General features: G+C 40.6%; 2 protein-coding genes across 3 annotated transcripts; one reads left to right on the top strand and one right to left on the bottom strand.

The window, feature by feature from the left end:
- The first annotated feature begins 685 nt into the window (after positions 1-685).
- Positions 686-14,098, top strand: rcl1 (RNA terminal phosphate cyclase-like 1). Of its 2 annotated transcripts, none has more exons than XM_030064925.1 (9): positions 686-898; positions 1,486-1,557; positions 2,054-2,229; positions 2,364-2,438; positions 2,650-2,774; positions 3,461-3,586; positions 4,111-4,267; positions 11,257-11,360; positions 13,766-14,098. In XM_030064925.1, the coding sequence occupies exons 1-9, from the start codon at positions 769-771 to the stop codon at positions 13,917-13,919; spliced, it is 1,119 nt and encodes a 372-aa protein (XP_029920785.1). In that variant the 5' UTR covers positions 686-768; the 3' UTR covers positions 13,920-14,098. The 2 variants fall into 2 exon arrangements, with proteins under 2 accessions (XP_029920785.1, XP_029920784.1); XM_030064924.1 differs by lacking the exon at positions 686-898 and adding an exon at positions 1,067-1,210.
- Positions 14,099-15,880: 1,782 nt separating this feature from the next.
- Positions 15,881-24,807, bottom strand: anxa3b (annexin A3b). The gene is made up of 15 exons (XM_030064926.1): positions 24,692-24,807; positions 24,084-24,117; positions 23,907-23,954; positions 22,706-22,793; positions 22,417-22,511; positions 22,185-22,298; positions 21,415-21,505; positions 21,128-21,207; positions 20,694-20,750; positions 19,562-19,655; positions 19,337-19,432; positions 19,096-19,154; positions 18,445-18,567; positions 18,023-18,210; positions 15,881-16,149 (listed from the first exon to the last, which is right to left on the bottom strand). The coding sequence occupies exons 2-14, from the start codon at positions 24,093-24,095 to the stop codon at positions 18,151-18,153; spliced, it is 1,017 nt and encodes a 338-aa protein (XP_029920786.1). The 5' UTR covers positions 24,096-24,117; positions 24,692-24,807; the 3' UTR covers positions 15,881-16,149; positions 18,023-18,150.
- Between the last annotated feature and the right edge of the window lie 1,921 nt (positions 24,808-26,728).

Raw genomic sequence — 26,728 nt, 5'->3', positions numbered from 1 at the left:
TTCTTCAACAAAATGTCTGTCCAGGGAGGGGAAACTATCAGCCCACAGCAGTCAGGCTGGTTATGCTGGTGATAACTGTGTGCTGGCCATGCTGGTTTTACCAGTTCAGTGTTAACTATTTTAGGCACTGTCATGTTGGTATTACCTGGACTGGCACTAAGACCATCTCGCTAAGACCATCTCAGCAAGGACCAATCAAAACCGACCTCAGCTTAGACTATTAACTGGCCTTATAGGCGGCCTATCGGCTGTGTATTTGCCGACAGGTAAACCTAATAACACTCAACCCTGCAAACTTTAAATGAGGCTAATGCGGCATCGCCACGCTCATTTATTACAGTGTAGTCTGATGTTGCCTGTGATTTGTTACCATGTGCTCTGGCTCTGTGTGTGTACTGTATGTATGTTCTCTGGCACAGAGGATTGTCACGTCTGATTCTGTGTACTGGACCCTGAGAGATCAGGTAAGGGATTAGTGCCCACGCTTCAAATCGCGTCACAAAAGGTTAATAAAATAAAATGCTTAGGCGACAGCGGCATCTGGCCCTCACCAGACGTTCAGCCCAGGCCGAATGATGTAATAAGCAGCCACTCAGCGGCCCGGTGTCAGTATGTGGGAATCAGACGCCATCTAGTGGCCAGCTGAGGCGTTGCATCGTAAAAAGGCAAGTTTGACCCTCTTGCCGTGCCGTACGTTCGCCTCCCACCCACTTTCCTCCCAGACAAACACACGTGGATTCCACGGATCCAGACAGAAACAACAATAACATGGCAAGCCAAGCGCTCACATACGACGGCTGCAATTTCTTCAGGCAGCGCCTCGTCTTGTCGACACTGAGCGGCAAACGGGTTAAGATCAAAAACATCCGATCGAGGGATGACAACCCCGGGCTGCGCGGTGAGTCTCCACTCTTCACATGTGGCGTCGTAATCTCTCAGCTGGGTTAGCCTGCCAGCTAATGCTAGCTGTTACGCAGTTGGAAGTGCATTTATTTCTTGGGCATCACATGTGGGGGAATGATGGTACAGCACCTCAGCGGCTCCAGAGTACACCACACACGGCAGATAGGGGGGAAAAGCAGGTTTAGTGTTTGCCAGTGGGAGCGTCGAGCCTGTGGTCGGAGGGGTCAGGCTGGTTTACAGAGTGTGTGTGCGGGATCAGAGTCATTCTTTCCAGCAGAATCAACGGGTCGTGCCACTCCCTGGAAGAGTGAGTGTGTCCTCCCCGCACACCCACCCTGCAGCCAGTGCCTCAGCTCTGTGGAAACTTATATCTAGCAGCCACTGTCAGATGGCTTCATTAACACTAAATCCTAACATATGGGCAGCTGTGACCTAGCTCAGATAAAAAAAAAATAAAAAAAAAAAGTTTGCTAACTCTTGGCATTGAGTTTGGGCTTCAAATTCTCACTCCAAATGTTCAGATGTTAATAATAAGACTGGCTCGCCATGCTACAATTTCTGATCTTTTTTTTTTTCCTCCAGATTTTGAGGCCAGCTTCATCAGGCTATTAGATAAAGTGACCAACGGCACCAGAATAGAGATCAACCAGACAGGTGAGTTTCACAATGCAGACACTTACCTGCGCTAAGGTCTGTGATATGGCTGTTGTTTAGTTTTGATAATCTGACCACACAATAAGCAAATTTGTTTTACAAAGAAGCCTAAGGTGACACTTAAAGTCCCCATGAATTGACCTCACATGACTTCTACTTCCTGTGAGGCAGAGCATCTTAAACAGTGACATCATCCTGCTCTAGTGGCTGGGAATGAAAATTTCAACCAATAAAACCTTCATAAATCTTTAAACATCCTCTGTCATCCGCCTGTCAATTCGAATAAAACAGCGTTTCTCTCCCAAACTGAGATCTTACTTTCTATGCAAGATTCCATTTTGTAAGTGTTTTGGAAAATGTAGGTTGTTTCTTTGTGTTTCTCCCACCGACTGGTCTGGATTTCTGCACAGAGGCTCCATTAGCACACGACCGTGAGCCTCAGGAATGTGCAGCTATCTGAAACATCGACTCACACTTCCTGTTCTGTCCCGTCAAGGTACTGTTTTATTCTACCAGCCTGGCTTGCTGTGTGGTGGCTCTGTGGAGCATGACTGTAACCCCCAGCGCTCCATCGGCTACTACCTCGAGGCCCTGTTAATGCTGGCCCCGTTCATGAAGACTGCGCTGAGGGCCACGCTGAGGGGAGTCACCAACGACCCGACCGATCCCTCAGTGAGGACACACACCTTCCCTCAAATCAGAGACCAGCTATTACCTTTTGTTCCCTGTTTAAGTTCCTCTTCTTCTGGCTTAGTTTGGCCTCCAGCAGCCTGGAGTCACACCAGTGCTTTGTTTGTGTGCTGCAGGTTGACCTGCTCAAGTCCACAGCCATCCCTCTGATGAAGAAGTTTGGCCTTGAAGGAGAGGGCTTGGATATCAAGGTGAGGGCAGCACAGTGTTTCCTGGCCGTGCAGTGTCCGCTCATAGTTTTAGAAAACACAACAGTTTGATTTTCAGATATGATATTGCAGGTTTTTCTCCTGTTATCTCACACTTCCTCCTGATATGTGCGGCACGCAGATGAAATGTTGTGTTTTCAACCAAGTCAGTTTCTCTTCCCCTCTCTCTCGCGCTCCCTGCTGCTGACCCCAGGTGGTGAAGAGGGGTATGGCACCTGGTGGTGGAGGAGAGGTGGTCTTCACCTGTCCCGTCCGCAGGACCGTCAGGCCCGTCCTGTTTACCGACCCCGGGAAGATCAAGAGGATCCGGGGAGTAGCGTATCTTTTTCGTGTTGAAGTTAACCGGTAGACTGCTGTAGCTGTTGTGTCGTATGCCTCTCCCTGCTTGGTCATCATATCCACATTCCTGATGAATGTTTATGAAAAATCTCACTCTAAGTGTCTTATGAAAGCAACAATTAACAATTAATCAATTAATTAATCAAGAGGGAACCACATTTTAATTTCACTATACAACCTGTTGTATAATGACAAATAAACTTCCTTGTATCCTTGTATCCTAATCCTGATATTGAGGTATTCAGTCCATGATATTGTGATATTTGATTTGTTTTACCATATCATCCACTCCTACCTGATATATCTCTCTCATTCTCTCACTCTCTCTTTTTCTACGTGTTTAATTTAAATTTATGTTTAAACAAAGGTGTCTGTGTGCCTGTAGATTGTCTATTAGGTTTTGCAAGCACACAAATTCTTCAATCAACATAATGACTGAGCTGTAATTTTGACTCAGGGGTACAGTAATGTAACATGTTTTTATAAATATCTGTACCTATAAATAGATGTAGATATTTATAGCTAGATAAATATATGGCAGTCATTCGTGCCTCTGATTGTGGTTGCTGGACTCTTCAACAAGTGGACTCATTCCCATGCAGCTCCTGTTTTTGTACCAGCACCTCCACGTGATACATCGAACCTCCTTGACCATGTGAACACAGATACTCAGTGAGAGTTTCCCCCCAAATGGCCAACCGCATCGTGGACTCTGCCAGGAGCGTCCTCAACCAGTGCCTTCCAGATATCTACATCCACACCGACCACATGAAGGGGGCCAACTCTGGCAAGTGAGTGCTTTCACTGTAATTCATGGTAATCGGTGAAAATGTGCTTTCACGTGTTTTTGTCAGTGCTCAAAATTATTTGAAGAGTGTAATAATGGAAAATAATATTTGATGATGTAATGCTTTTTGCCAGCTTGAACGGTCAAAAGCGCTGCTGTAATTTCCTCTGCCTGGTAACATTTTTCTGTTTTGTGTCATGCATTTTAATTTCCCTCAGTGTTTGGTCATTTAAAGTGTAGCCTAGTGCAGCACAGTCGACTGAGGGAGCAGACGCAGGAATAAGCATTGTGCCAGAGTTGATTTGAAATGCATTTAGAGCCTGAACACGCTCACAGCTGGTCTGGTGCTGCTGCTCCATACGCACCGTGATCTGTATTTGTTTAGCTTTTTTTTTTTTCTGGACTGCTTTCACCAGAATTATAAAAAATGCCTCTGCCTTACTCCTTTCAAAGCTGATTTTCTGTTCACGTCATCAGTGCCTGCACCCATTCACCAGACCCCAAATATTTGCCGTCTCTTGACTGCAGATCTCCAGGTTTTGGTCTGACGCTGGTGGCGGAGACTCTGACTGGCTGCTTCCTCAGCGCTGAGATGTCGTCCACGCCTCAGGGTCAGGGCGACCCTGTTCTTCCAGAGGACCTTGGCAGGGACTGTGCCAAACTTCTTTTGGAGGAAATATATCGGGTGAGCACTGCAACGACGCCTACAGACATGGACACATTACACACGCACACTCATTGGTGATGCGGCTCTTGAAGTCGGGCTTGGATGAAAAGATTCATGGTACATGTCTGGGATTTGCTCTGTTTTGATCTCGGACATGAATTTTTAATTGGTCAAAATTCAACAGCTGCTTTTCAGCACTTCAGTAATTTTCATAATCCCCCTCTCATCCGTGACTGGCCTACAGGGTCAGCTAGGCTATTTTGAAAAGGCCATGAAAAGATTTTGCTCACTGGCAATTGGCATAGCTACTGTGGCCTGGAAACGTTCCAAGGCACAAACCTGCTGTCAGATTCAGAAGTCCAGCCAAAATTTTCAGCCTTCACACAAATATGGCTTGTGCCCTTTTAGTCAAATAAACCATAAAACCAATTTTAATTCAGCTATGGAAATGCTTGTGGAATTCTGATGAGGAAATAATTGACTTGAGCGCCATTATTGCTGTATTTAATTCTCTGTGTAATTTGCCGTAGCTGCCGCAGTGCCTCTTTTTCCGTGCTAAGCCCATTCTCTGTTGGTGGAGGATACACAACCTTGATGGCATTTTTAGCAACACCCACTTTCTGACTTTGTTAGCCATCAAGTCTGAGGCAGAAGCGTGTAATCTTCACAGCACAGTTGGTGCAAAAGGAAAATCTTTTTATGGAAGTAAGAAAAACAGGGCTATCATGAAAACGATGAAACACTTTCATGCCACCTGTAGGGATTCAAGTTTTCTGTCCCTGTGATTGATTGATTTGTCTAGATTTGTCCAGAAACAGTGGCATCCTATTACATTACTAATACAGCAGCACTCTGGAATTCAGTGAGCTCTTTAGAATGAGCCATTCTTTTATTAATGTTTGTGAAGGCATCGATCCTCCGATTTTGAATCGATCTTCATTTAAATTCCCATGGATCGATCTGTACGCCAAAAGATCGATCTTTTAATGTATATATATGTATATATATATATACATATATATATAAAAAAATGCTGTTTTTGTGTGGAATATGAACATATGTCTAGGGAAAATTACATGGAGGGAAGTAAATCTGGGTGGCACAACCCCTCCAGTGGTTTCACCTGCACCCGCACCACCAAGAAAAAACATTACAACAACTGCACCGGCACCGTACAAGTCCAAAAGGCAAAGAAACTTGCAGCTACTCGCAGCTACAGCAGCACACTGACATAGATTGTGTAACAAAGCGAAGAGTTGCCACTCCGCTCTATTTTCACTGACTAACAGCGGCACACTGGCTTAGCTTGTCTATTCAGAGAAGAGGTATCACTTCAACTTATTTTTTTTTACTTATCTATGTTATCACAGGCATACTACTGCTCATTCATTGGTAGTTGAATTGTTAGGTCTGTTTGATAAGTAATTTAAATTTTTTAAAACAAATAATAATTTAACATATTGTTAAATTATTTGACTCACGCTTACTGATAAACATCTACTCCTGCAAGATAATTTATTATGTTCTACAACTCATAAACATACACTAACACTACATACCAAGTGTTTGAGCATCATATCTCTTCTGGGCAACAAAAGGTGGTCCTAGCCTTTTTTACCAGTCTTACAGCCATTTTAATTATCAATACCTATATTAATTTGTTGTCAAATGACACAATATAATACAAGTATTAATGTGTTGCATAGCAAGACAGGCATGTAATTCAGTAACAGCTCAAAATGCTTTTTAATAAAACTAACCAAATCAATATCGGATCGAATCGTGATAATCGATTCTGAATCTTGTGAATTGGAATCGAATCGATTCTTGAAATTTGAATCGATACCCAGCACTACTGTTGATGCCCTCTGTGGAGGAAAATTTTTGGGGAATCCCTCACTCACTGACTCAAACACACACACACACACACACACACACACACACACACACACACACACACACACACACACAGAGTCAGTTAGGTCACGTAAGTATAGCAGCATATAAACAACCACACTTGCAACCTTGTTTACCCACATTCCCTGGTAATGACTTGCAACTCCAGTCCGGCGTTTTGCTGAGAGAGAATTCTCCCAGGGCAGTACCAAGGAATGAGAAAGTGAAGAAAGGGCGTTCCCATTCTAATCAGACCTCTGCAGCGGTCATTTATTTGGTGCCATTTGGCCTGTTTGATAATGCCGTCGTCAAAGGAAGTAGTGGAAGAGTGTGACTCGGACAGCTGGATATTTACTCCAGTGTTATTTCAGTGAACAATCCCTTGGCAGATTTGAGTGTTCACGTTCTCAATTTCGTGTGCAGATGGGAAATTCTATTTTCTGTAAACAAAAATTACTGTAGATTATCATAAGACTAAATGAAATGTGCATTTTATTTATTTAATTCTGTAGGTGTGTTTGCAGGACAGTGCTGAGAGACCAGTATTATTGACAGCTTTTTACGCATTGAACTAATATAATTCAATATTGTACACCAATGAATTATAACAGCCTGAGTGAAATTTTACTGCAGTTTCCGTAATACCACATACCATATTTTAATTTATTTTATGCATAATATGTAATATTTTGAGGACACAAGCTCTCTGAAGAGGTCAGATGGTTGTGATTGCACTCATCAAACTGATGTAATTTTTTAACACTTGTGCTGATGCAGTAGATGATGTGTCAGCTGAATATTATGTTCCTGAGTGATGATTTAAGGCAGCCAGTTTCAGGACATGGAAAACACACAGATGAAGTTTAAGTGTAATATAATAACGATGAGGCACCGCTAACAGAGCCGTCACTATAACCATATGCAGACATGGAAAATCTTGCATACATATATATACACACACACACACAGACACACACACACACACAGGAAAAAGAGCCCACTTCTTCAAAACATATTCAATTAGATCCAGCGATTTCTGTATGTTTGCCACCGCATGGCTCTGTCTCTCACCCCTCTCTCATAAGAGCCATGTGAGTCCAGTTAGCTGGACAAGGTAGTGCTGATTAGCTCTGAAAGGCGAATATTGTTGGATGTACCCTCTAAGTGCAGGCAGCAGGGCGGGGAACTAAAGTTTCTGTTTAGCAGCAACAGAGGGTGGATTCAGAAATGCAACCTTTCTGAACTTTTTTGTTTGTTTTTAAAATGCTAAAGTTGCCGGTAGAACATATAAATTCACCGGCCACATCCAGAAATTTCACAGCGTTTGGCCGATGGCTGGCAGCGACAGCGGGAGGACAGGGCTGCTGCTGCTGCTGCTGCCGGGCGGCGCTGGAGCAACAGCAGAGGAGAACGGATGGCAGCGGGATGAGATGGACGCGTGACCACCCTTTGCCGGGATTGTTAATGTTTGAAGCTATGAAAGGGACAGAGGTGGTGCCGGATTTGCATTTGAGGGCATAGGCGCCCCGTATGTGTGTGCCTGTTTGTTTTATGGTTAATCAGTACAGTCAACTCGTAGCTGTAGTAAACCAGAGGTGCACGATGAACATTTTGATTTTGGAAACGACGCCTGAAATGGACGGGAGCTGACGTAAGTGCCAAACTCGACACTTGGTCCAACTTTAAATTTCTGAAACTGCTGTGGGAGTTAGTTGCTATAATATCATGGCTGTGTGAAGGCCTGTTTTGGCAGGTCAGGACTTTTTAAGTATTTTGTCATGTGCCTCGTCCCTGAACGTCTCTCTGCTGTCATTTACATGTGGCTCCATTTCCATTTTAGAGCTTAAACTAAGTGGGGGTGGGGATGAGGGGTAGAATATAATACTGCTTATGCTGCTCGGTAAGATATCTAGACTTGGAGTGTTTTAGGCACTGGGTCCAGTCAAAACATGATTGTTTTGCCAAGTCTGGATTAACTTGATTTTTAGTCTGTTTTGTTGTTTGGCTTGTTGGCCAGTCCAGGGCAGTAACTGGTGGCCCTCACCTCCACTGTAACAAGAACACATGGGATTAGGCCAGAATCAGGAACCATTCACATTTATATCTCCCACTGTTCAGCAGCTGAACCGCTTGAGTTTATTGTGTGGTGGCCTTGTGCATTGCAGTTCTGCTATTCAAATTTTTTTTTTTTCCGGTCAACTCAACCTCTGTTATTGCTCTGCAGTAACGTGTGCTTGTGTAAAGTCAGTGGATGGGGCTTTCTTGGATTAGTTTGTCTACTGTTACACAAACGTCCCATTTGGAGTCGACTGTTGGTGGGGTGGGGGGGGTTGACTTTGATGTTAAGGATTCAAGGGACTTTTCCAGAAGGCCTAATGGCAGGTTGGCGGTCTAACTGTCTGCAACGCGTCCCCTGTAGGCAGGGCCTGAAGTCAGCTGAATCCCACACAGCTGTCAGAACGGATGGAGTGTTTGGTATCGAAACATCTCAGAATATATTATTTTACTCACAAAGTGTTGCAGTGTCATGACGTTTGAGTTACCTGGAACGGACATGGCAGCACTTCCACAGTGTGTGTGCTACAGGAGGCGGCAGGGAGAAGGCATGGACGCACGGACAAACAGGCCCGGTGGATATAAACCCAGTGCTCTTCTTGTTGGTTAGAATGCTGTTTTTTTTTTTTTTTTTTAAATGGAGAATATTATATAATACTGTGGGTTTTAAGTTTAATTTTGGATGTTCTGTTTAGACACGGACAAGTCAGTTTATTTATAGAGCTGTTTCTAGAGATTTTAAAATAACATCTTGACCAAAATGCTGTCCAGTGAGGTAAAAAATTACAAAATAAAAGGAAAAGGGAGAGAAATTAAGATATGTAGGATTTGAACATTTAATATATGAAGAATTGACCAAGTATCCTGTTTACAGAGAGTATACACTAGTGAACCAGAGCTTTCCCCTTGTGGCATCTTAACTTCATTAAACGGAGGAGAATGCTGTCTTGTGATGGAAGTGAAGTGTAATTCTCGCTGAAAATGACCCCTCAGTGTTGCTGTGTTGACGTTGCCGAAGTCATAAAAAAATATGCGCCGGCATTCAGATGTGTGATTTCATAGCTCAGGCAGTCATTTTGACCTCACCCAGTCAAAGAGGGAGTGTAGTTTAGAGAATCCCTGCCTTGTCAACATTAGATGGCTTTCTGAAAACAATGTCACCATGGTTTTGTTGATATGATTATGTAATTGAATCATATTGCTGCTGACCAGCTGGCACAATGGCATGCTGCCGCTCGAGGGGCCTACATCGCATAGGCAGTCTACACATTTTGTAAGAATGGATGCACAGGACAAGAAATTGACCCCATGTGGCCTCAGCTGTCCCATATCTTCAAAATTCTTAATATGGGACATAACAGGAATATTATGAACTATAAAAATGTACAAAAATAGCTTTTTGCTTTATTAGGTTAAGAATATTATGTAGGGTGTGTCCAGTCTTATTTGGTCTTCATGCTGGATGGAGAATGTGGCTTCATGGACAGATAGCTTAGCCGTGGAGTAATCATGATGGCATGTGATTACTTACAGAGAGAGACTGGATCCTCTGTCCTCCAAATATCTCAGATATGTGGAAAAAAAGAAGGCATGAGGCTTGAAGGTCTGAGGGCAAGAAGGAAAGCCTGTTGAGCAAGTGTTAGGAATGAGGAGGAGGGGGTGGAAGCAGCTGTGAGGAAAAGAAGGACCAGAGCTGAAATTGATGAAGAAACATTAACAATCGATAAAAGAGTGTAGAGAAAGTGGCGAGGAGGTTGCAGAAGCATAAGGACTTCCCCCAGACTGTCTCAGCTCAGATCTTGGCTCGTGCTGTTGTCTTACATCTGGACTCCCCAGAAACTAATAACAACTAACACTATGCTTTGGGAGGGTGGACTTCCCACTCTGACTTGGAAAAAGAGGAGAATAACATTTTATTGTGAGACTAAAAAATATGTAGCAAAGCTGTAAATTCAGTTAGAGTACCATATCGCTGTTGCATGTTTTGAAATCCAATTAGGCTGCATTTGAATTAGGAATTAAAAATGTCTTTTGTTTCTAAAATCAGTTACTTTTTGACAGCCTGTTATCAGTGATGGTTTTAGGTTCGGACCAAAGTAGATTTTTTTAATTTTATATATATATATATATCTATCTATCTATCTATCTATCTATATCTATATAGATATATCTATATCTATAGATATATCTATATATAGATATAGATAGATAGATATAGATATATCTATAGATATAGATATAGATATATCTATACATATCTATATCTATCTATCTATATCTATATCTATCTATCTATATATAGATAGCTAGATAGATAGATATAGATATTTAGATAGATAGATATAGATATATAGACAAATTTACAGATATCTATCTATCTATATATCTATATCTATATCTATATATAGATATAGATACATAGATGTAGATAGATAGATAGATATAGATACATAGATATAGATATAGATATATTTTTAAGTCTGATAAGAATAAAGTGAGTTTTAGTTGGTTTTGGTCCCAGGTTGAGACATGAATATCTAAATTTGGGTCCAAAGTGAAAAAGTCTGATGACCTCTAGTCTTTTACTCCCCATTAACATCAGCACTACACACAGTTGTCACTCGTGGTCTCAGTGCTCAGGTCAGTCACGTCCACATCAGTGTGGCTGTCAACGAGAGCGACAGCCAACCGTCCTGCTGAAAACAGCTAGTGACAGCCAGAGTTGACCCCAGTGGCTCTGCAGATGGCTGTGTGTGTGTGTGTGTGTATGGGTCATGTTACTTGTTGATACATATGCATGCTTTCTCAATCTGCTAAATCTGTGTGTGTGTGTGTGGACACAGAACATGAGCAACACCATTTAATATCTGCGGTCGTGGAGCTGCGAGGTGCCAACACAACATTGTGCTCCTGTGTTTTTCAGGTGTATGTGACTATCAGCGTTTTCTCAGAGGTATTGATCTGCTCCCATGAGGTGATCGAGTTCTCCGTAAAAATCTCCACCTCGGTGACGTGTTTCTGGTGTTGTTTTTGTTGCCGTCCCGTCTCTGTTTTAGGGTGGCTGCGTTGATTCCTCCAATCAGAGCCTGGCGTTGCTCTTCATGACCCTGGGCCAGCAGGATGTGTCCAAGGCGCTGCTGGGACCTCTCTCCCCATACACGTAAGCTGCTGTCACTCATTCACACACATATGCACACACACACACACACAGCCCCTCATCCTACTTTTCTTTCCAGGTTGCCCCTTGAGTTATTATTCATAATAAGTTAAGGGATGCACTCTGTTGTGCACCAGTGCAAAACCCCGAGCACCCCACATGTAGTTATTGTTCTACCAGTCCTCTCCTGGCAAGGGGCAATGTTCCAAAGTTCTCTTTCCACTGGAAACACCGGTCAAATAAACAACAGTGGTGAAAAACAAACCAGCCACTGTTATGTTACTTCCGATCAACCTCGGATATGTGTTTTCTTCCAGTTGTTTGACATGCTGCGTTTGTATATGTTTGTGTGTTTGCAGGCGCTCTTTTATCAGGTTGCTTACTGCACGTGTACAGTGGTCCCTCGTTCATCGCGGGAGTTACGTTCTAAAATTAACCCGCAATAGGCGAAATCCACGAAGTAGTCAGCTTTATTTTTTTTACAATTATTATAGATGTTTTAAGGCTGTAAAACCCCTCACTACACACTTTATACACTTTTCTCAGACAGGCATTAACATTTTCTCACTTTTCTCTCTTGTTTAAACTCTCAAAGTTCAAACCTTCGTAGAAAAATAAGTCTAGTAAAGCATGCAAAATTTCACTAAAAAAATCCGCGAAACTGCAAGGCCGCGAAAGGTGAACCGCGTTATAGCGAGGGACAACTGTATTTACATCATCACCGTTCCTCTGCTTTCATACAAAAGTGCCAGGCGTACTGTACATGATGTGCTTATTGTGCCAGTTAACCCTCCCATTATGTTTGGGGTCAATTTGACCCCAGCCAATGTTTAACGTCTCTAAATAAAAAAATTTTGCTTCATATTTAATGAGTGTTCCTAATGTAATGGGCACTACCGGGTAAAGATGAAATTCACATGATGATATGTTTTCAATGTCCTGTACACATTTTGTAACGCATTGGTTATAAATAACAAAAATCTGTACTTAGACATAATATAAAGCCATTAAAACACCAAAAATTAATTATTTCCAGTTTTAGGTCAATCAGTGAGATTTTATGGTGATTTGAATATTTTTCCATTGTCGCCTAATAGGAATACTGGATGTATAAGTGGGGGTGGGAGGGAGTTATGTTTTATTTAAAGGGCTATTTAGGTAATCAACAAAGAAACATAAAGTACTTGACACATAAACTTTGATAACAATTTTAGTTATAATAATTTTGTGGAAGTTTAAACTACAGAACATAACAGGAGGCTTAAAAGGATAAATAAACAAAACGGGCCTCAAGTGACTTTTTTACAGTTTGCACAGCATTTCAGCTATAAGGAGTTGCTGGGAACAAGCTGTCCAGATGTGATAAATGGTTCAGAGAACGCACTTGAGCAGGAATGCAATTTCAGACTCATCCGTGTCATCGTCGTGGAGGAGGAGTAGGTGATGAATGGACAATGAACTGTCCATTTTCAGTTATCATGGTACCGGTGCTGTGTCCCTCTCAAGTACAGTACTATGATAACTGAAGATTGGCAGTGCCATCACAATACACCCTTCCGCACCTTACGACAGATCCTACACTGTGTATTGCCTAATGCGTGTGTATGCGTGGGAATCCATGGGCAGCAAATTCATGTGAAGACTTCTGTGAAACTGAAATTATGTAAATATTCTTTGAATCATGTAGGTTTGTCGTCATGGCTCTGAGGATTCGGTTCAAGTTTGCCCAGTGCGGTTTGTGACCACTAGTGGTGCTGTCGTGCACATCAGGGAAAGCGGGTCCCCTTTTTGTTAACCACAACATATCCTTGCATCACGCCTTGAGCAAGATGCCACATCTTACACAATGCAACTTTCCGAATATTCCAAATAAGGCTTTGCAAATGTCTTTTGACACAGGAAATGCATTCAACATGTTTATTTGGCCTCAGACACAAACAGCGTGTTTTGGCAGGAAAGTCTGTTTATAAGGAAAACTCCATTGGGTGCCTTTTTTAAGAATGTGGATTGTATTGCAGATACAGATTTAGACTGATGGCACTTGACCTTGGTGTGACATCGGTTCTACAGGGTGGAATAGCAGTAACCAAGGAAACCGCTTTGGGACTCATGCCTTTTGTGTATTGTTTGGTGTTTGAGCATTTTTCTTACCATCATGAGTTATTCCAGATGCTTCCTCATGCCTCCTCCTGGCCCAGAATGTGTTGTTGTCTCAGTTGGAACACATTTTTATACAACAAATGGTTTGGGTGTAATCCTCTCTTTTAGGATTATATGACATAAAAGACATGCATGTTCTGGAAGATAAAAAAACAAACAAAAAACTATGTTCCCATTTATCTCAATCACTTAATGACTTTCTTTCCTCTTTGTCCCTCCTCTGCACATCTCTCACTCTGTCTCCTTAGGATCGAATTCCTCAGGCACATTAGAGATTTCTTCCAGATCATGTTCAAGATGGAGACGCAGAAGGCTTCAGAAGATGAAATGAAAGGGGGGGACAAGGTCCTCATGACCTGTGTCGGAGTAGGTTACAGCAACATTAACAAAACCATAAAATAAAGCATTTCAACAAGGTCTGGGCAGCTTGTTTTGGTGAACTTTATAATGTCTCCTGGTTGAGTCAGAAGTGATAGCTCTTGGCTCAGTCCCAACAACCACACTCCAGCAAATCCTGCTGTTCATTTTCATTTTACACCCGTCTCTTTGTGCCTCCAGTTCTGTGTGTAATGCAAAAAAAATAGCCCTAAATTATTGACACCCTAAAAAGCTGAGTGGTCCAGATGGCCTTGAATTTAAAAAATCTCAAGCAGACATTTTACAGGACACATCAACTTTGTATGGTTTGGTTGGTTTTCTCTTAACATGTAGGACGCTGAACCACTCAGACATTTTTCAATTCCTCAGTTTTTACTGCTGTATTTATCATTTTATCATGATTTATCAACCTTTTGCTATACCAATTCTGAAATCCAGATATCCCTGTGATATTAAGAAGTATAGAGCAATCTCAAACCCCGCTGCTTTAGCCAAGGTCATGGAGTCCCTTGTGTCTGAGCAACGGAAGTCATTATTGGGATCAAATAATGTATTAAAATAGCATGCAGTCTGGTGGTAGGTCTGGCTGTAGCACAGTAACTGCTATGCTGAAAGTACTGGATGATCTAAAATCTAATATAAAGTGTGGACTAAACCCAGACCTTTGAAACTATGTACCACTCACTTGCTCCTTAAAACCCTGATGACAGGCAGCATCAGGTCTAAATCATCACTTGATTTAAGAGTTATCTAACCGATTGCAGCTGGCTAACCAGCTGACACAGTTGTTTTCAGTGAGGGAGTTCCCCAAGGATCTATTTTAGTCTCTTTGGTTTTTCTTATTCATAGAAATATCCGAGATGAGACAAAACACTCACTGTGTCATTTATGCTGATGATCTAATTTTTTACTCATGCATCGCCTCTCCTGGGACTGTACTTAGTAATTTGCAGGCAAATTTGAATTAATTGCAGAATGGCTTGCTTGATTCAAAGCTTGTTTTAAAGCCAAAATGACTGTTCCTTGTAAAGTCATGGCTAAAACCCTATTCAAACCCTCCATGGTGAATTTAGTTTGTTGCCACAGATAAATATCAGTTGGTCTTTTTGCTTCAGCTGATCAGTTGGCCTGTTCATCTGCTTTAACCAAGCTTGACCCCCACTGTCATGGTGCCTTAAAGGTACCCAGTGTTGTTGTTTGTCCTTGTAGCCACATTAACACACTCAATGTGTTTCCTACCTCAAGACCTTTGCAAAGCTTTATTTCTGGGTACCTTTAAGAGATACCACCTGCTCCCATTATAGAACACCTCAACTTTATATGACATGGTAGGTCGGTTTTCATGTGCATAAGATGCTACACTGAGAGCATTAGTGGCCAATGACCAACGTGTTTGCATCCACCCTCAACATTGTCCTTTACACAAGGCTCTCATCATTTAAGGGTTAGCAGTGAACTACATCTTCAGGTGCCTTTTGTTCAGACTGAAGCTGGAGAGACAATTTTGGTCCTGGACTGTGCATCAACCTCAGCTTTAGTTGCTCGTATCACTTGTCTGTGTTATCACATGATCACTCTGTAATTTTCACTTTTGCTTGGGTATGTATTGTCCGTTTTTGCATTGTATTTTATTTTAATGCAGTGTACTGTATTTTACCATTTTGGATTTTATTCTTTTGTGTGACTGATTTAGTTTCTGATGCCATCTCGGCCCAGGTCTCCCTTGTAAAAGATTTTTAAACTCTGATAAGAAGAAACAAAATTGATTTTATATCACTGACATGACATTGCTCAAGAACACTGGATTGGAATATTTTTTTCATTTTTTTACATGAGCAAGCTATAACAATGATGTGTTTGAAAACCAGTTTAATGTTATTGTTGTATTCTCAAACTAAACTGTTTGTATTACAGTATACAAGAAGGTAAAATGAATAAACAAATGTGCAGTTTGTGTGATTACACCTGTCAGTCAAGGAACACACACAATATAGTCATATTGATCAAAACATTCACCAGCCTCTTCATATCCATAAAAGGTAGTATTGATTTTTTTTTTTTTCCCCTGCAACACAAGGCGTTTCAGTGAGAGAGCACACAGCACATATCAGACTCCTTCAGTCTTGTCTACAGGGGACTGGACTTGAAAATCTTTGAAATGTTTGGTTTATATTCCTGTAATTTCACATTAAAAGTTGCTGTAGACAGATAGTTCCAGCTAATGTTAGATCCAAATTCAAGCAATCACATCAGTGGGTCATTCTCCAGAAAAGGTGGAATCTGGGTGACACAAATCTGCTGAAATGCATTCCTTTTTACACCCCTAAAACATCTTTAACAGCAATACCTAACTTCTTAACTTCATGAATCCACAACAAGTCAAGCTTAAAGTATTTTTATTATTTTTATACATTTAACTAAAGAATTAGTGTGCCGTGTTTTTGTCATTGGTGTTACCAGTAATGTAAGCAACATTAAATGTTTATAAAAATATTTTTTCTCAACACAGCCTGAATATTTAGTTAAAGGCATATTAATAGAGTGATAAGACCATGAAACATATTTGATTATCTTGTTTTTTTACGATAATATTGCACATTTAAACAACCGTGAAGGAACACATTTGATTTGCACCACAGTTTTGTTTTCTGTCAAACCAACAACAATTAAAGGATTGACAAACAACATGTTTGATACTAACTCAAAAGTATCAAATAATGATTACATCATGAATCAACAAACAAATAATTGCTAGAAAGTTTTAAAAAATACATTTATAATATCACACCCCTGAAAAAAACATGTAGTAACACCAGTGACGCAATATAACACCAATGACTTCTCAACAAGACATTATTTATTTATTTATTATTTTTATTTATTTATGTGCAGACAACAACAAACCAAACCTTTTGACAAGCAAAGAAACAGATTGTGCAGGTGAGAAAACCCCATGGGGCTTAAAAAAAAAAATCTCATCTCATTCTAACTTTAGCAAAAACAAAGACAATAAAAATAAAACAGTAAATTTCAATTCATGTTTTAAACAATCGAAAATGCCATCAGAAACAACATACTATACCTACTACACTGTAACCTCTCAATTTAAAGGTATACCTTGAGATGTGGGGAGGTGATCTTTCTGGTGAAGACTGGGGGGGTCAAGACTGCCTGTACTGTTCTCATCAGATGTCTGTCTCTTGCTTGGTTAACATGCCACTGCTTTCTCTGAAGTAAAAGCAAACAAGAATAATGATAACAATTAGACAAAGATTTAAATATATTCACCTTTTTTCTCCAAGTAATGTCTTTTTGAAGCTCATTTCTATAGGAATGTAACTGGTGTTACCAGGAAGAAGAGTAACACCAGTGATGGTAACACCAGTGACAATTTGGGAATAAAACTACAATTTGAACAAAATGGTTGCCATTTGTCAGTCCACATGCCTTCAGTCAATATCTAAATCATTTAACTCTTCAATGTAGTACATTTTTATGATAAAATGTTTACCCCTGGGGCCATGGAATGGGTAACACCAATGACAGACTTAAAAGCTTTACGTAAAATTCTAAGATAAAATGACATTTAAAACAAAGAAAGTAAGATGTATCTGACTTACCTTATGCCTGTGTCCACTGCACTGCACAAAATAGCCTCTTGATCCAGCAAGTACCTCAAGGTCAGTTCATTACTTCAAAATAAAAGTGCTTTGTGTAGCAGTAACACCAATGACGTAATTTTGGGTGACTGATATTTATTTGATATTATTATTATTAATAATTTCTATTTCTTTATCATATCAATGTTGTATTCAGTGTATGTATTGTTATGTAAATGTGAATGAGCTTTAATTCATGAAAAAAAGTTTTTTTAAATTAAAACTACAGGCTTCACTTCCATGTATGATGAAAGTGACAAGACAATTCCTTGAACTTGGCATTTTAAATAAATTCCTATTTTATATATTTTTAAATTTTTATATATTTTTCTATTTGTATCAATGCAAAGACAGTCTTTATTTACTAAACATATATAATGAATGTGATTATTAGGTCAACTTAAAGTATTTTGGCATCTGCGAAAGTAAGTGACAGCACTTCCACCGTTTTTGGAGAATGACCCCAGTACGAAAATACCGACTGCATGAACTACTGGTCATCACTAGCAGAGGTGCTTCTCCCACATGGATCTCATCTGCTTTGGGGTTAAGCTGCACTTGCACGCCACATGCTCCTCATCACGCAGTGGGAGGAGTTACTCGTCTGGGCCACAGAGAAGCTTCAGGGCATTGCCGTAGCTACCTGACACTTCAGACTGGACAAACATAAAAAAAGATCACAAATCACAACTATGTTTCAAGAATAAGTGAGGTTCATCGCAGTGAAATTTCACCTCATCCAGGTTGCTAAAGTACACCATATTTGACCCTATTATGTCATGTCCAAAACGCACTAAATACTGAAATTTTATTAGATAAGATTTACAAATACAAGTACAGTGAGATAAACACTGAATTTCTAATATATGTGGGTTGGTGTGTGCACTGACCTCCAACTGGGAGAGGAGAGAAGATCCAAACAGCTTTTTGTACTCTGCTTTGATGTCCTGCAAATCAACCTCTGAGCGGCTGACTAATATCCTGGTCAGAGTGGACTCTGTGGTACCCAAACCCTGCACCAAGCAGAGCAATGAATTAGCAGGAAAACAGGACAAATACTTGAGGAAAAAGAAACTTTCATATTTGAATAGAAAGAAATACAGTTTCTCCTTTCTCAACAAGTGCTCCTCTGCTGTCAGTATGTAGTAGTAGAACAAAAAGCAATCAAACTCCCACACTTCAACAAATTCCCCACACTTCACATCTTCAATGTCCACAGTGGAAGTGGAGAATTCCCCAAATATTCATCATCAAAGCACACAATAAATTCACTTGGTAATGGTTGCTCATGTGTCTGCACAGTTTGTGTTTTATACACAAGCCTGTTGACACTCATTTCAGCCAGTGTTGTGAACTTTGTCACAGCAACAGTGGCTTAACATTCCCTTCCACAACACTGGTGACCAATGGAATGGTCTGTGTGGCTGAATGGGATGCAACAAAACAATCTGTGGCTTTTGTTTTGGGAGCCACAGCTACAACTGTGGTTGCTGGGGCTAAAAAGGCCCCGACCATGCAGATAGACAGACTGTATAGCTTACCTTCATGCTCTTGTAAAGCCTCTCTGCAAGGTATGCAGGAACACTCTTTACACACTTGACTGGAGAAAAAAAAAAGCACATACAGTATTTTTCCCTTCCATGTTACAGCCAAAATGGGTGGTGCTGAGTGCATGTAATAAGAGAATGAAAAATGATTTTGAAGTCACAGGACCATAGAGATAAAACTGAGAAGCACTGCTCAAAATGAGTGTAAGGAAGTAGACATGATGAGTCTTCTTACCAATAGCCACTAGTATCTTCTCCAGGTTGCCAGACATCTCACTCTCAATGCTCTCCTGCAGAGTCTTTTTGCTCAAGTTCTTGTACTCCACCAGAGCTATTAAAAAAAAAAAAAAAAAATGTACATGCTTTCCACGTTTGAATATAACACTTCATAAAATATCACACCAATATTTATTATGGATCTCTGCAGGAATTAATTGTTAGTTGGAAATGCTCGACCCACTCTGTCGAAGCTGGGGAACACTCCTGTGGCACAGGATGTCGATAAACTTGCTCTCGTCAGTCCCCCACTTCTTCTCCCCTGCTTCGTACAGGGCCTGGCCGCAGGGAAGCGCGCAGGGAGGATGGGTGTGGACGTGGCCACAGATTGAGGAGAGATGAAGATAAGAAATTAGAGGGGGAAATCAAAATGAGCTGTGACTGCAGAGTTCTAAGGAAATGAATCACATCACTCCACAACAAAACACTGATCAGACTTGTCTGACTCAAGTTTCAAATATGCAGGAAGTTCAGGCCTGGCCACTTAGACAGTAGGAAGGCCACCATAAGCATGTTCAAAATTTACCCAATCAGTGGTTTATGTAAACTGAGGAAATGAGTGGCTAATGTGTAAGGTCAAGGCAACAACATGAAAATAATCATCATTGTTTGTCTGACTGTGATCTGGAGGTGTGCCAGCAGTGGGGATATTATTATTTGTAATGGATGGCAGCTGCAATTTTCAACTCCAACAACAAAAAAATCTGATAATCAAATTGTGTTTTACAGTGATGGCTTCATGTTAAATATTTTTTGTATCCTCAGTCGCTCACTGTACTTTTTACAAACTAACAGTTATTTGTCACTGGAAAACAACTGGTGTTGTATTCAAATCCTTTGCCATTTTAAAAATTGTAACTGAGTATTGGCAGTAAAATGCTAAAAACTTGAGCATGAAAAGGACAAGTGCTCATTCTGAAGAACAGTCCTTGTCAGAGTTTTAATTATTGATAAATTAACCTCTGAGTGGTACCTTAGTGTTTGTGGGTAGTCTACTTGGTGTCAGATCTAACTTACACATAGACTGTTGGATGGTTTAATGAGAAAAGTTAAATGATGCATTATATTACATGTGCCGTGTATGCCTTATTCTGCAAAGTAACTTGTGCAGCAGGCTAAAATGTACAAGTCTCACAAAATGGAAATATTCAGGCAAAGTACATTGAAACTTTATGTTAGTAAATGTGCTTTGTAGATAACACTGTAACACCAGTAAACACCAGTAGTTGTATTGTACATTTGAGAGAGACACAGAGGGAAGTGGGAAAAGTCAGCTTTGACCACACGGTGTGTGACCTGAATGTGGGTGACAGTACCTGAGCATCTGCCTTTGCTTTGGTGTTATCCACATGAGTGCTCTCATCTCTCTTCCCCTGGGAGGACACACACAGAAACACAGCTCTGATATTGACATTCATGATGGTATTTGTGCATTCTGTCTAAACCTACTATTAATGTAGTAAGACTAGTCTCTTTCTGTGTTGTATTTATGTTATTGTCATATATACATGTGGTTTCATGTAATTTCATAACCAAGGTGATATACTTCCCTTTTTTGTGAAGACAGTCTCTACAAACTAAGCCTCTAACAGAAGAAATACTGCATTACTGATTAAATTCCTTTCCTCAGAAACAGGTCAGAGCTGTTGAGCTTGAATAGTTTTATTGCTTTGGGAGCAACTATAAATCTTTGACAGTCCCTAGTGGTTGATAGAGCACATCTGCATCACATTGTTTTAATATGACGTACCTCAGCCAAGAGGAGCAGTGCTTTGCCATAGTCATTAGACACCTCAGACTTCAGGTCATGTGTCAGTGATCTCCCCGTTTCTTGGATGAATTGAAGAGAAAACAGTTTCAAAATATCTATACAGTATCAATGTATGATAGCTGAAAAACACTAGCGTACACACACACACACACACACACACACACACACACACACACACACACACACAGCAAGCCTCTGTCAAAGTCTTTCCAATCATCCTGCCCTGCTAACTGGTGCACTGTCGAGTAAGCAGTGAAGACACCGACCTGCCAGGTAAGCTTCAGACAGGGCTTGGATTTGTTTGTTGGACCTGGAGGCGAAGATTTCAGTCAGCGTGCTCTCTGTGGTCCCCGCACCCTGCATGTCACACACACACCAACTCATCAGGCTGCTTCAGGTAACTCTGACAGAGAGGCCAAACAGATTCCTGACAAATGACACGATCATGAGGGACGGAGCTTTGTGAAAACCATCTGAAGTCTTGAGCCATAAAACTAAATGATGAACTGCTGAGCCAGGTCACTGAAGAGAAAAGCACAGTATAACCACATACATGTAAACAATTCAGGAACAACTAAAGGCTCTGAACAAATGAAAACCAGATAAATGAAGCAACTGTATCATCCCCTCCAGTTGCTTTTTTAAGTTCATTTTGTATTATTAATTTACAGCACATTGTAACTGCAAAAAATGTAAAAGCACGACACATAAATCGTTTTTAGTCCCTTTTAACACTGAGCAGAGCATATTTAGGAGGCAGAACTTAAAATCAACCAAAAACCAAAACGTCATAGGAAAACTGATGATTTCTGCAGATTAAAGAAAATCTGCAGAATCTCCGAAACTGAATTTACAAAAGATTTGGGCTTTGAATATGACAGATTATTTTCACTGCATTGTCACCCTTACTTCATAATCTATACCACTGAACAGGAAACTAAGGCTAATTAAATAAAAATCCTTCATATTTAAATATCTGTTTAGGCATGTTCAAGCAGGGTCAATTTATTTTAAAATTATTTGAACACAGTTTCACCTTGATGGCTTTGATTACTTCTTTGCAGTCGTAGACAGCAGGGGGCGCTAGCAGGGCCACTAGCAAGTCCTCAAAGTCTCCATGGGTGTCGCCCTCCAGGTCAGCCTGTAACGTCTGATGGAGAGAGATGATGTGAGAGGTCAGTGCAACAAAGATATAATAATTTCAAGTCTTCCTTCCATAGCTAAAATTACTATCTGAAAGAAAAAATGGTGTACTCATGTCTACGTACCCTTCCTGTGGCCTTCTGATAAGCACTGGCAATAATCTGACGCTGAGCATTACTTCTTTGGGCCAGCACCTCAATCAGTGTCTTTTCTGTGGTACCTAAGAAAAAGAAAAGCTACCATTAACAATGCACTTACAGCTTCACATACGCAAACACACAGGCGAAAGTTCTTCCACCTGCACTGTAACCCAGTTAACAGTGTAGAAATGAACATGTGGTGAAACTGAATCAAAGTGTCTGACACATTAGTCTGACAGCAATCCCTCTGGTGGAGGGGACTGTGTAAGCCTACCTATGCCCTCTACGGCCTTCCTCAGTGCAGCCACATCCTCAACCACTTTGAAATCTAGCTTGTCCTTCACAGTTCCTCTTGCATTGGACTGAAAAACACAGAAAACACACTCACAAGTCAAGTCATGTCACGATGAAAACAACTGAATGATAATTAGAGGTGCTGCACATGTAAATGCATATCCATCTGCTGGTGATTACACCGGTTCATGTTTAATATTCAGTATTCCACTTTCTACATTTCAGTCCTAATGTTTTTTTAACAATAGAAACTTATGCTCTAAAATGGTTCTTAAATGGCTCTTCAAAACGCTCTCTGGTTCTACAAAGAACCATCACCAACTGAAGAACCTCTTCATTTAGGGGCTGGTTCTTCAAACTTTCTGTGGTTCTTTAAAGTACTAAAGGTTCTTCATTTTGAGTTTGGTGGTGGCAGCATGAAATTAGGACTGCAGTTAACAGTTCTTTTCATCAGATTAATCTGCACATCATTTTCTCAATTAATCTATTAATCGTTTGCTCTATAAACCTTCAGAAAGCAGTGAAAAATGCCCGTCACAGATGACAAATGTATTACTTTGTCTGTAACTGAATGAAGGAAAAAGGAACGTTGATGTTCATATTTTTTGACCTACCTATAATAATTTGTTTTGAAATGCTCGAGGAACCATTTATACTGAAAAATTAGTTTAAAAATGTTCTTTCCTGAACCACACAGAACTTTCTTAACAATAGTTCTTAAAGAACCTATTTTTGCTAAAGCTCTTTCAAGAATCATTTATGGTTCCTACAGGAAATATTTTTTGATGGCTCTTTGAGGCACTTTTGGGGGTTCTTTAAAAAGCCATCTGTACATATGGTTCTTTAAGGAACCTCTAGCTAAAAGGTTCTTTGTGGAACCAAAACTGGTTCCTCTATGGCATCAGAACAGAACTATTCGGTTCCAGTTAGTACCTTTATTTTTCTATGTGTACGATTAAAAATGCTGTTACACTCAGGGCTGGAAATTTGCACCAAGCACAAGCCAAAACAATGGTAAGTTTTCTCTGCAATGTGTAAGTCTGACACATCTGCCAGCATACTGTTTAAAATTTCTCAGGTAGTCAACAAAGTAAGTTGTGAGGATAAAAGTTGCCTGGCTCTTGCAGCCCAAAAATGACAGTCCGTGTGAAATTAGAAAGCACAGAGTTTGTTCAACTTACTGTCACAGTCAGTGAGGAGGGGGAGTCTAACAGCAGGTCCAAGTCATCCTGGAATATAAGTCAGCAAATATCCTGTTATCATCTACATTATCTTTTTACTTTCAACCTAAATCTAATTTACCCTTCATATAAATCATATTATCAGTCACAGATAACAGTGTGCGGACAGACACTCACCCAAACAGACATGTCTGTGGAGGACAGTTCCAAACTGTGCAGAAGAAGCGTTTATTATTATATTATTTCCATAACATTTTATTATGAGGATGCTTTCTTTACATATTACCACGAATGTTAATAACTCACTGCATACTTGCATAATCATGTAAAATATATTTATTCACTTACATGGCTTATTATTCACTAAAATAAAACTCATAACTGCATTTGCTTGACAGCTCTCGGCCCCCCCTCTCTTTGTGCGTCTTTACCTCTCCACACCTTTCTCTCCAACTTCAACCTATCACCTCTGATTTTCACTGCCAGCACTGCTGGGACCCACTTCTCCCAGTTCATAAATAAATCAATACATAAATGAGGACACGATATTCTGACACTTCTAAAAGTTGAGCAGAAGGCGATGCCGAGCTGAACAAAGCTACAGGACAGTCATTTGAATAAAATGTCGAGGTTTGCATGCACTCCGTTGAGATCGAGGAAAACGCAAACAGGCTGCTGTTTTCCTCAGCAACAGCTGGCAGAGAAATAAAGGATAAAAAAGTATACAGGCACCAAAGACATCCAGGCAGCTCATCAAACGCTGGAGAAGGTATTTAGCGGCTTACCTAAGAGAGAAAAAGGCCTGCTGGCAGTGTGGGAGCGTCGGTAGGATAGTTTAGAGAAGTCGCCACACCTTTCAGAGGAGCTGCGCAGGCGACGCCCATCAGCTGGGGGAAGTTGAATCACACAGGCTTTTTTCTTTGCTCAGCTCCTCCTCGTTTTCCACACTAGCAGTGCACAAGTATTTCTTGGGAGTGATGATTTATATATTCTTTACACGAAGCAGTTCTTATATTTATACTTGTTTCCCAGCCTCAATTGACCATTGTTTGTGTGTAGAAATAGATGTAATGGGATGCGCACATTCCGGTGCAGTAATGTAAAGGTGTATTTGCTTTCAGGGCAGTACGTCTTTTATTACCGCATGTGAGTCATGAGGGGGGATGCAGTATTGAGAAATATGCTTAGTTTATGGCTTTTATTTTGTATATTTTCTGCTGTGCTTCTAAAACAAAAGCAGCAACTGGAGAACAAGGATAAGAGCAGCTCAGCCTCACTTATTTTTTCTCCTGCCTCCAAGCAGTGCATGATCTGTTGTTCCAGACATCAGTTTCATTGAACATGGTGATGGCAGAGAGGTGCCACAGTGATTCAAGGTCATAAATCCTGACATGAAGCCTGCCAAAGCACATAAAGTACACACATACTGTAAGTTCAACTGTGGTTATTGGTAGAAGGGTGTGGTGGAGGGAAACCCTATCCAGGACCTTCACAAAGATAAAGAATCCCTTGTAAGCATGTGCATATCTGTCATTAAATAATCAGTCAAATCAAAATTGTATAGATTTTGCTTGGTTTCCATGTTTAATATGTGATTCATCAATAGGCCTACTCATTTAGTACTCTCTGAGATCATTCTCTGAGCATTTTTTTTTTATATCAGCAAAATGCCACACAAATTAACCAAAACCTGAAACCTTATTCAGGACCACAAGCTGAGGATTTGTTGTGTTATCTGCTAAAGAGGAGGCTCCTTTATGCGCATTTCCACAGAGATTTCACTGCCATTTTTACACACTAACTTCTGACTGTGGTGCCAATTGTACATTGTTGGTCCTTCACTGCCACCTACTGAATAAAGGAGAAGTTAACAGCTGTAGATTTCCTAATGCTGACACAACCATGAGCAGGAGAGAAGGAAACGGGCTAATATGCTCTCCATTTATTTTATTGCCAAAGGTTAGGGTGGCACCAAGGCATGTAGAGCAGCTTACTCTTTTTCATGTTGTTGATATTGCCATAATTTGTTTCAATTAGACTAGATTTGATTTGATCTCATTCAAACTGATCAGATTTGATCTGATGATTTGAGATAATTGCCCACTTTTGCATTCCAGCTCTGGAGTGGGTTCCCAACCTTTAGATTTGTGGTTGGGATTGCCATTGGATGGCTTTCTTATAACACTAATTTGTCTTAAGCTTGTGCTCCTCCAAAATGAAGGGTGGCATATTAAAGTGTGGAAGAAATTGACAGTACATGGCAACTGTAGAACTTAAGCATGGTAGTCCAGTATCACACCACTGACATTATCAAATGGGTTCGAGGCAGTGTCAACATTATCAGCTCTCATCCTTTGCTGCCACATGGCCAGTGTTGCCTTGAGAAACCCCACAACCAACAATGAGTCGGCAGAAAATGCTGTGAAACTGAGCCACACTCAGATTATTGTTCCATCCCCCTGAAATTCAATGACAAAGTAACATCATAGTGTGTTTTGTCATTGAGAATAACACGTTCAGACCTTATCCCTCTTAACTGCTTGCCTATTACACGGTGTGTGAAAAGAGGTGACAGCTGGTTCCTTAGTAGTCAGATGTAAATCACAAATGTGGAGGGTGATATTGGAATCAGAGAAACTAAAGTACTACAAGCTGGAATGCACTGCAGGCACTCCAAAAGTGAAAAAGTAAGTACGTAAGTAAAAAGTAAGTAAGTAACAAAGAGGAAGGAAAGGACATGCAACCTTACAAAGCCTTTATGTCAGTGTCTAGGGGACAATACAGGCCTGTGTGGCCTCACCTGTATGGCTGTAAAGACCAAG

The sequence above is a fragment of the Myripristis murdjan genome, chromosome 12, assembly GCF_902150065.1.
Source record: "Myripristis murdjan chromosome 12, fMyrMur1.1, whole genome shotgun sequence".
Classification (NCBI taxonomy): Eukaryota; Metazoa; Chordata; class Actinopteri; order Holocentriformes; family Holocentridae; genus Myripristis; species Myripristis murdjan.
The sequence above is the reverse complement of the archived record's forward strand: the minus strand, read 5'-3'. Positions and strand labels throughout refer to the sequence as shown.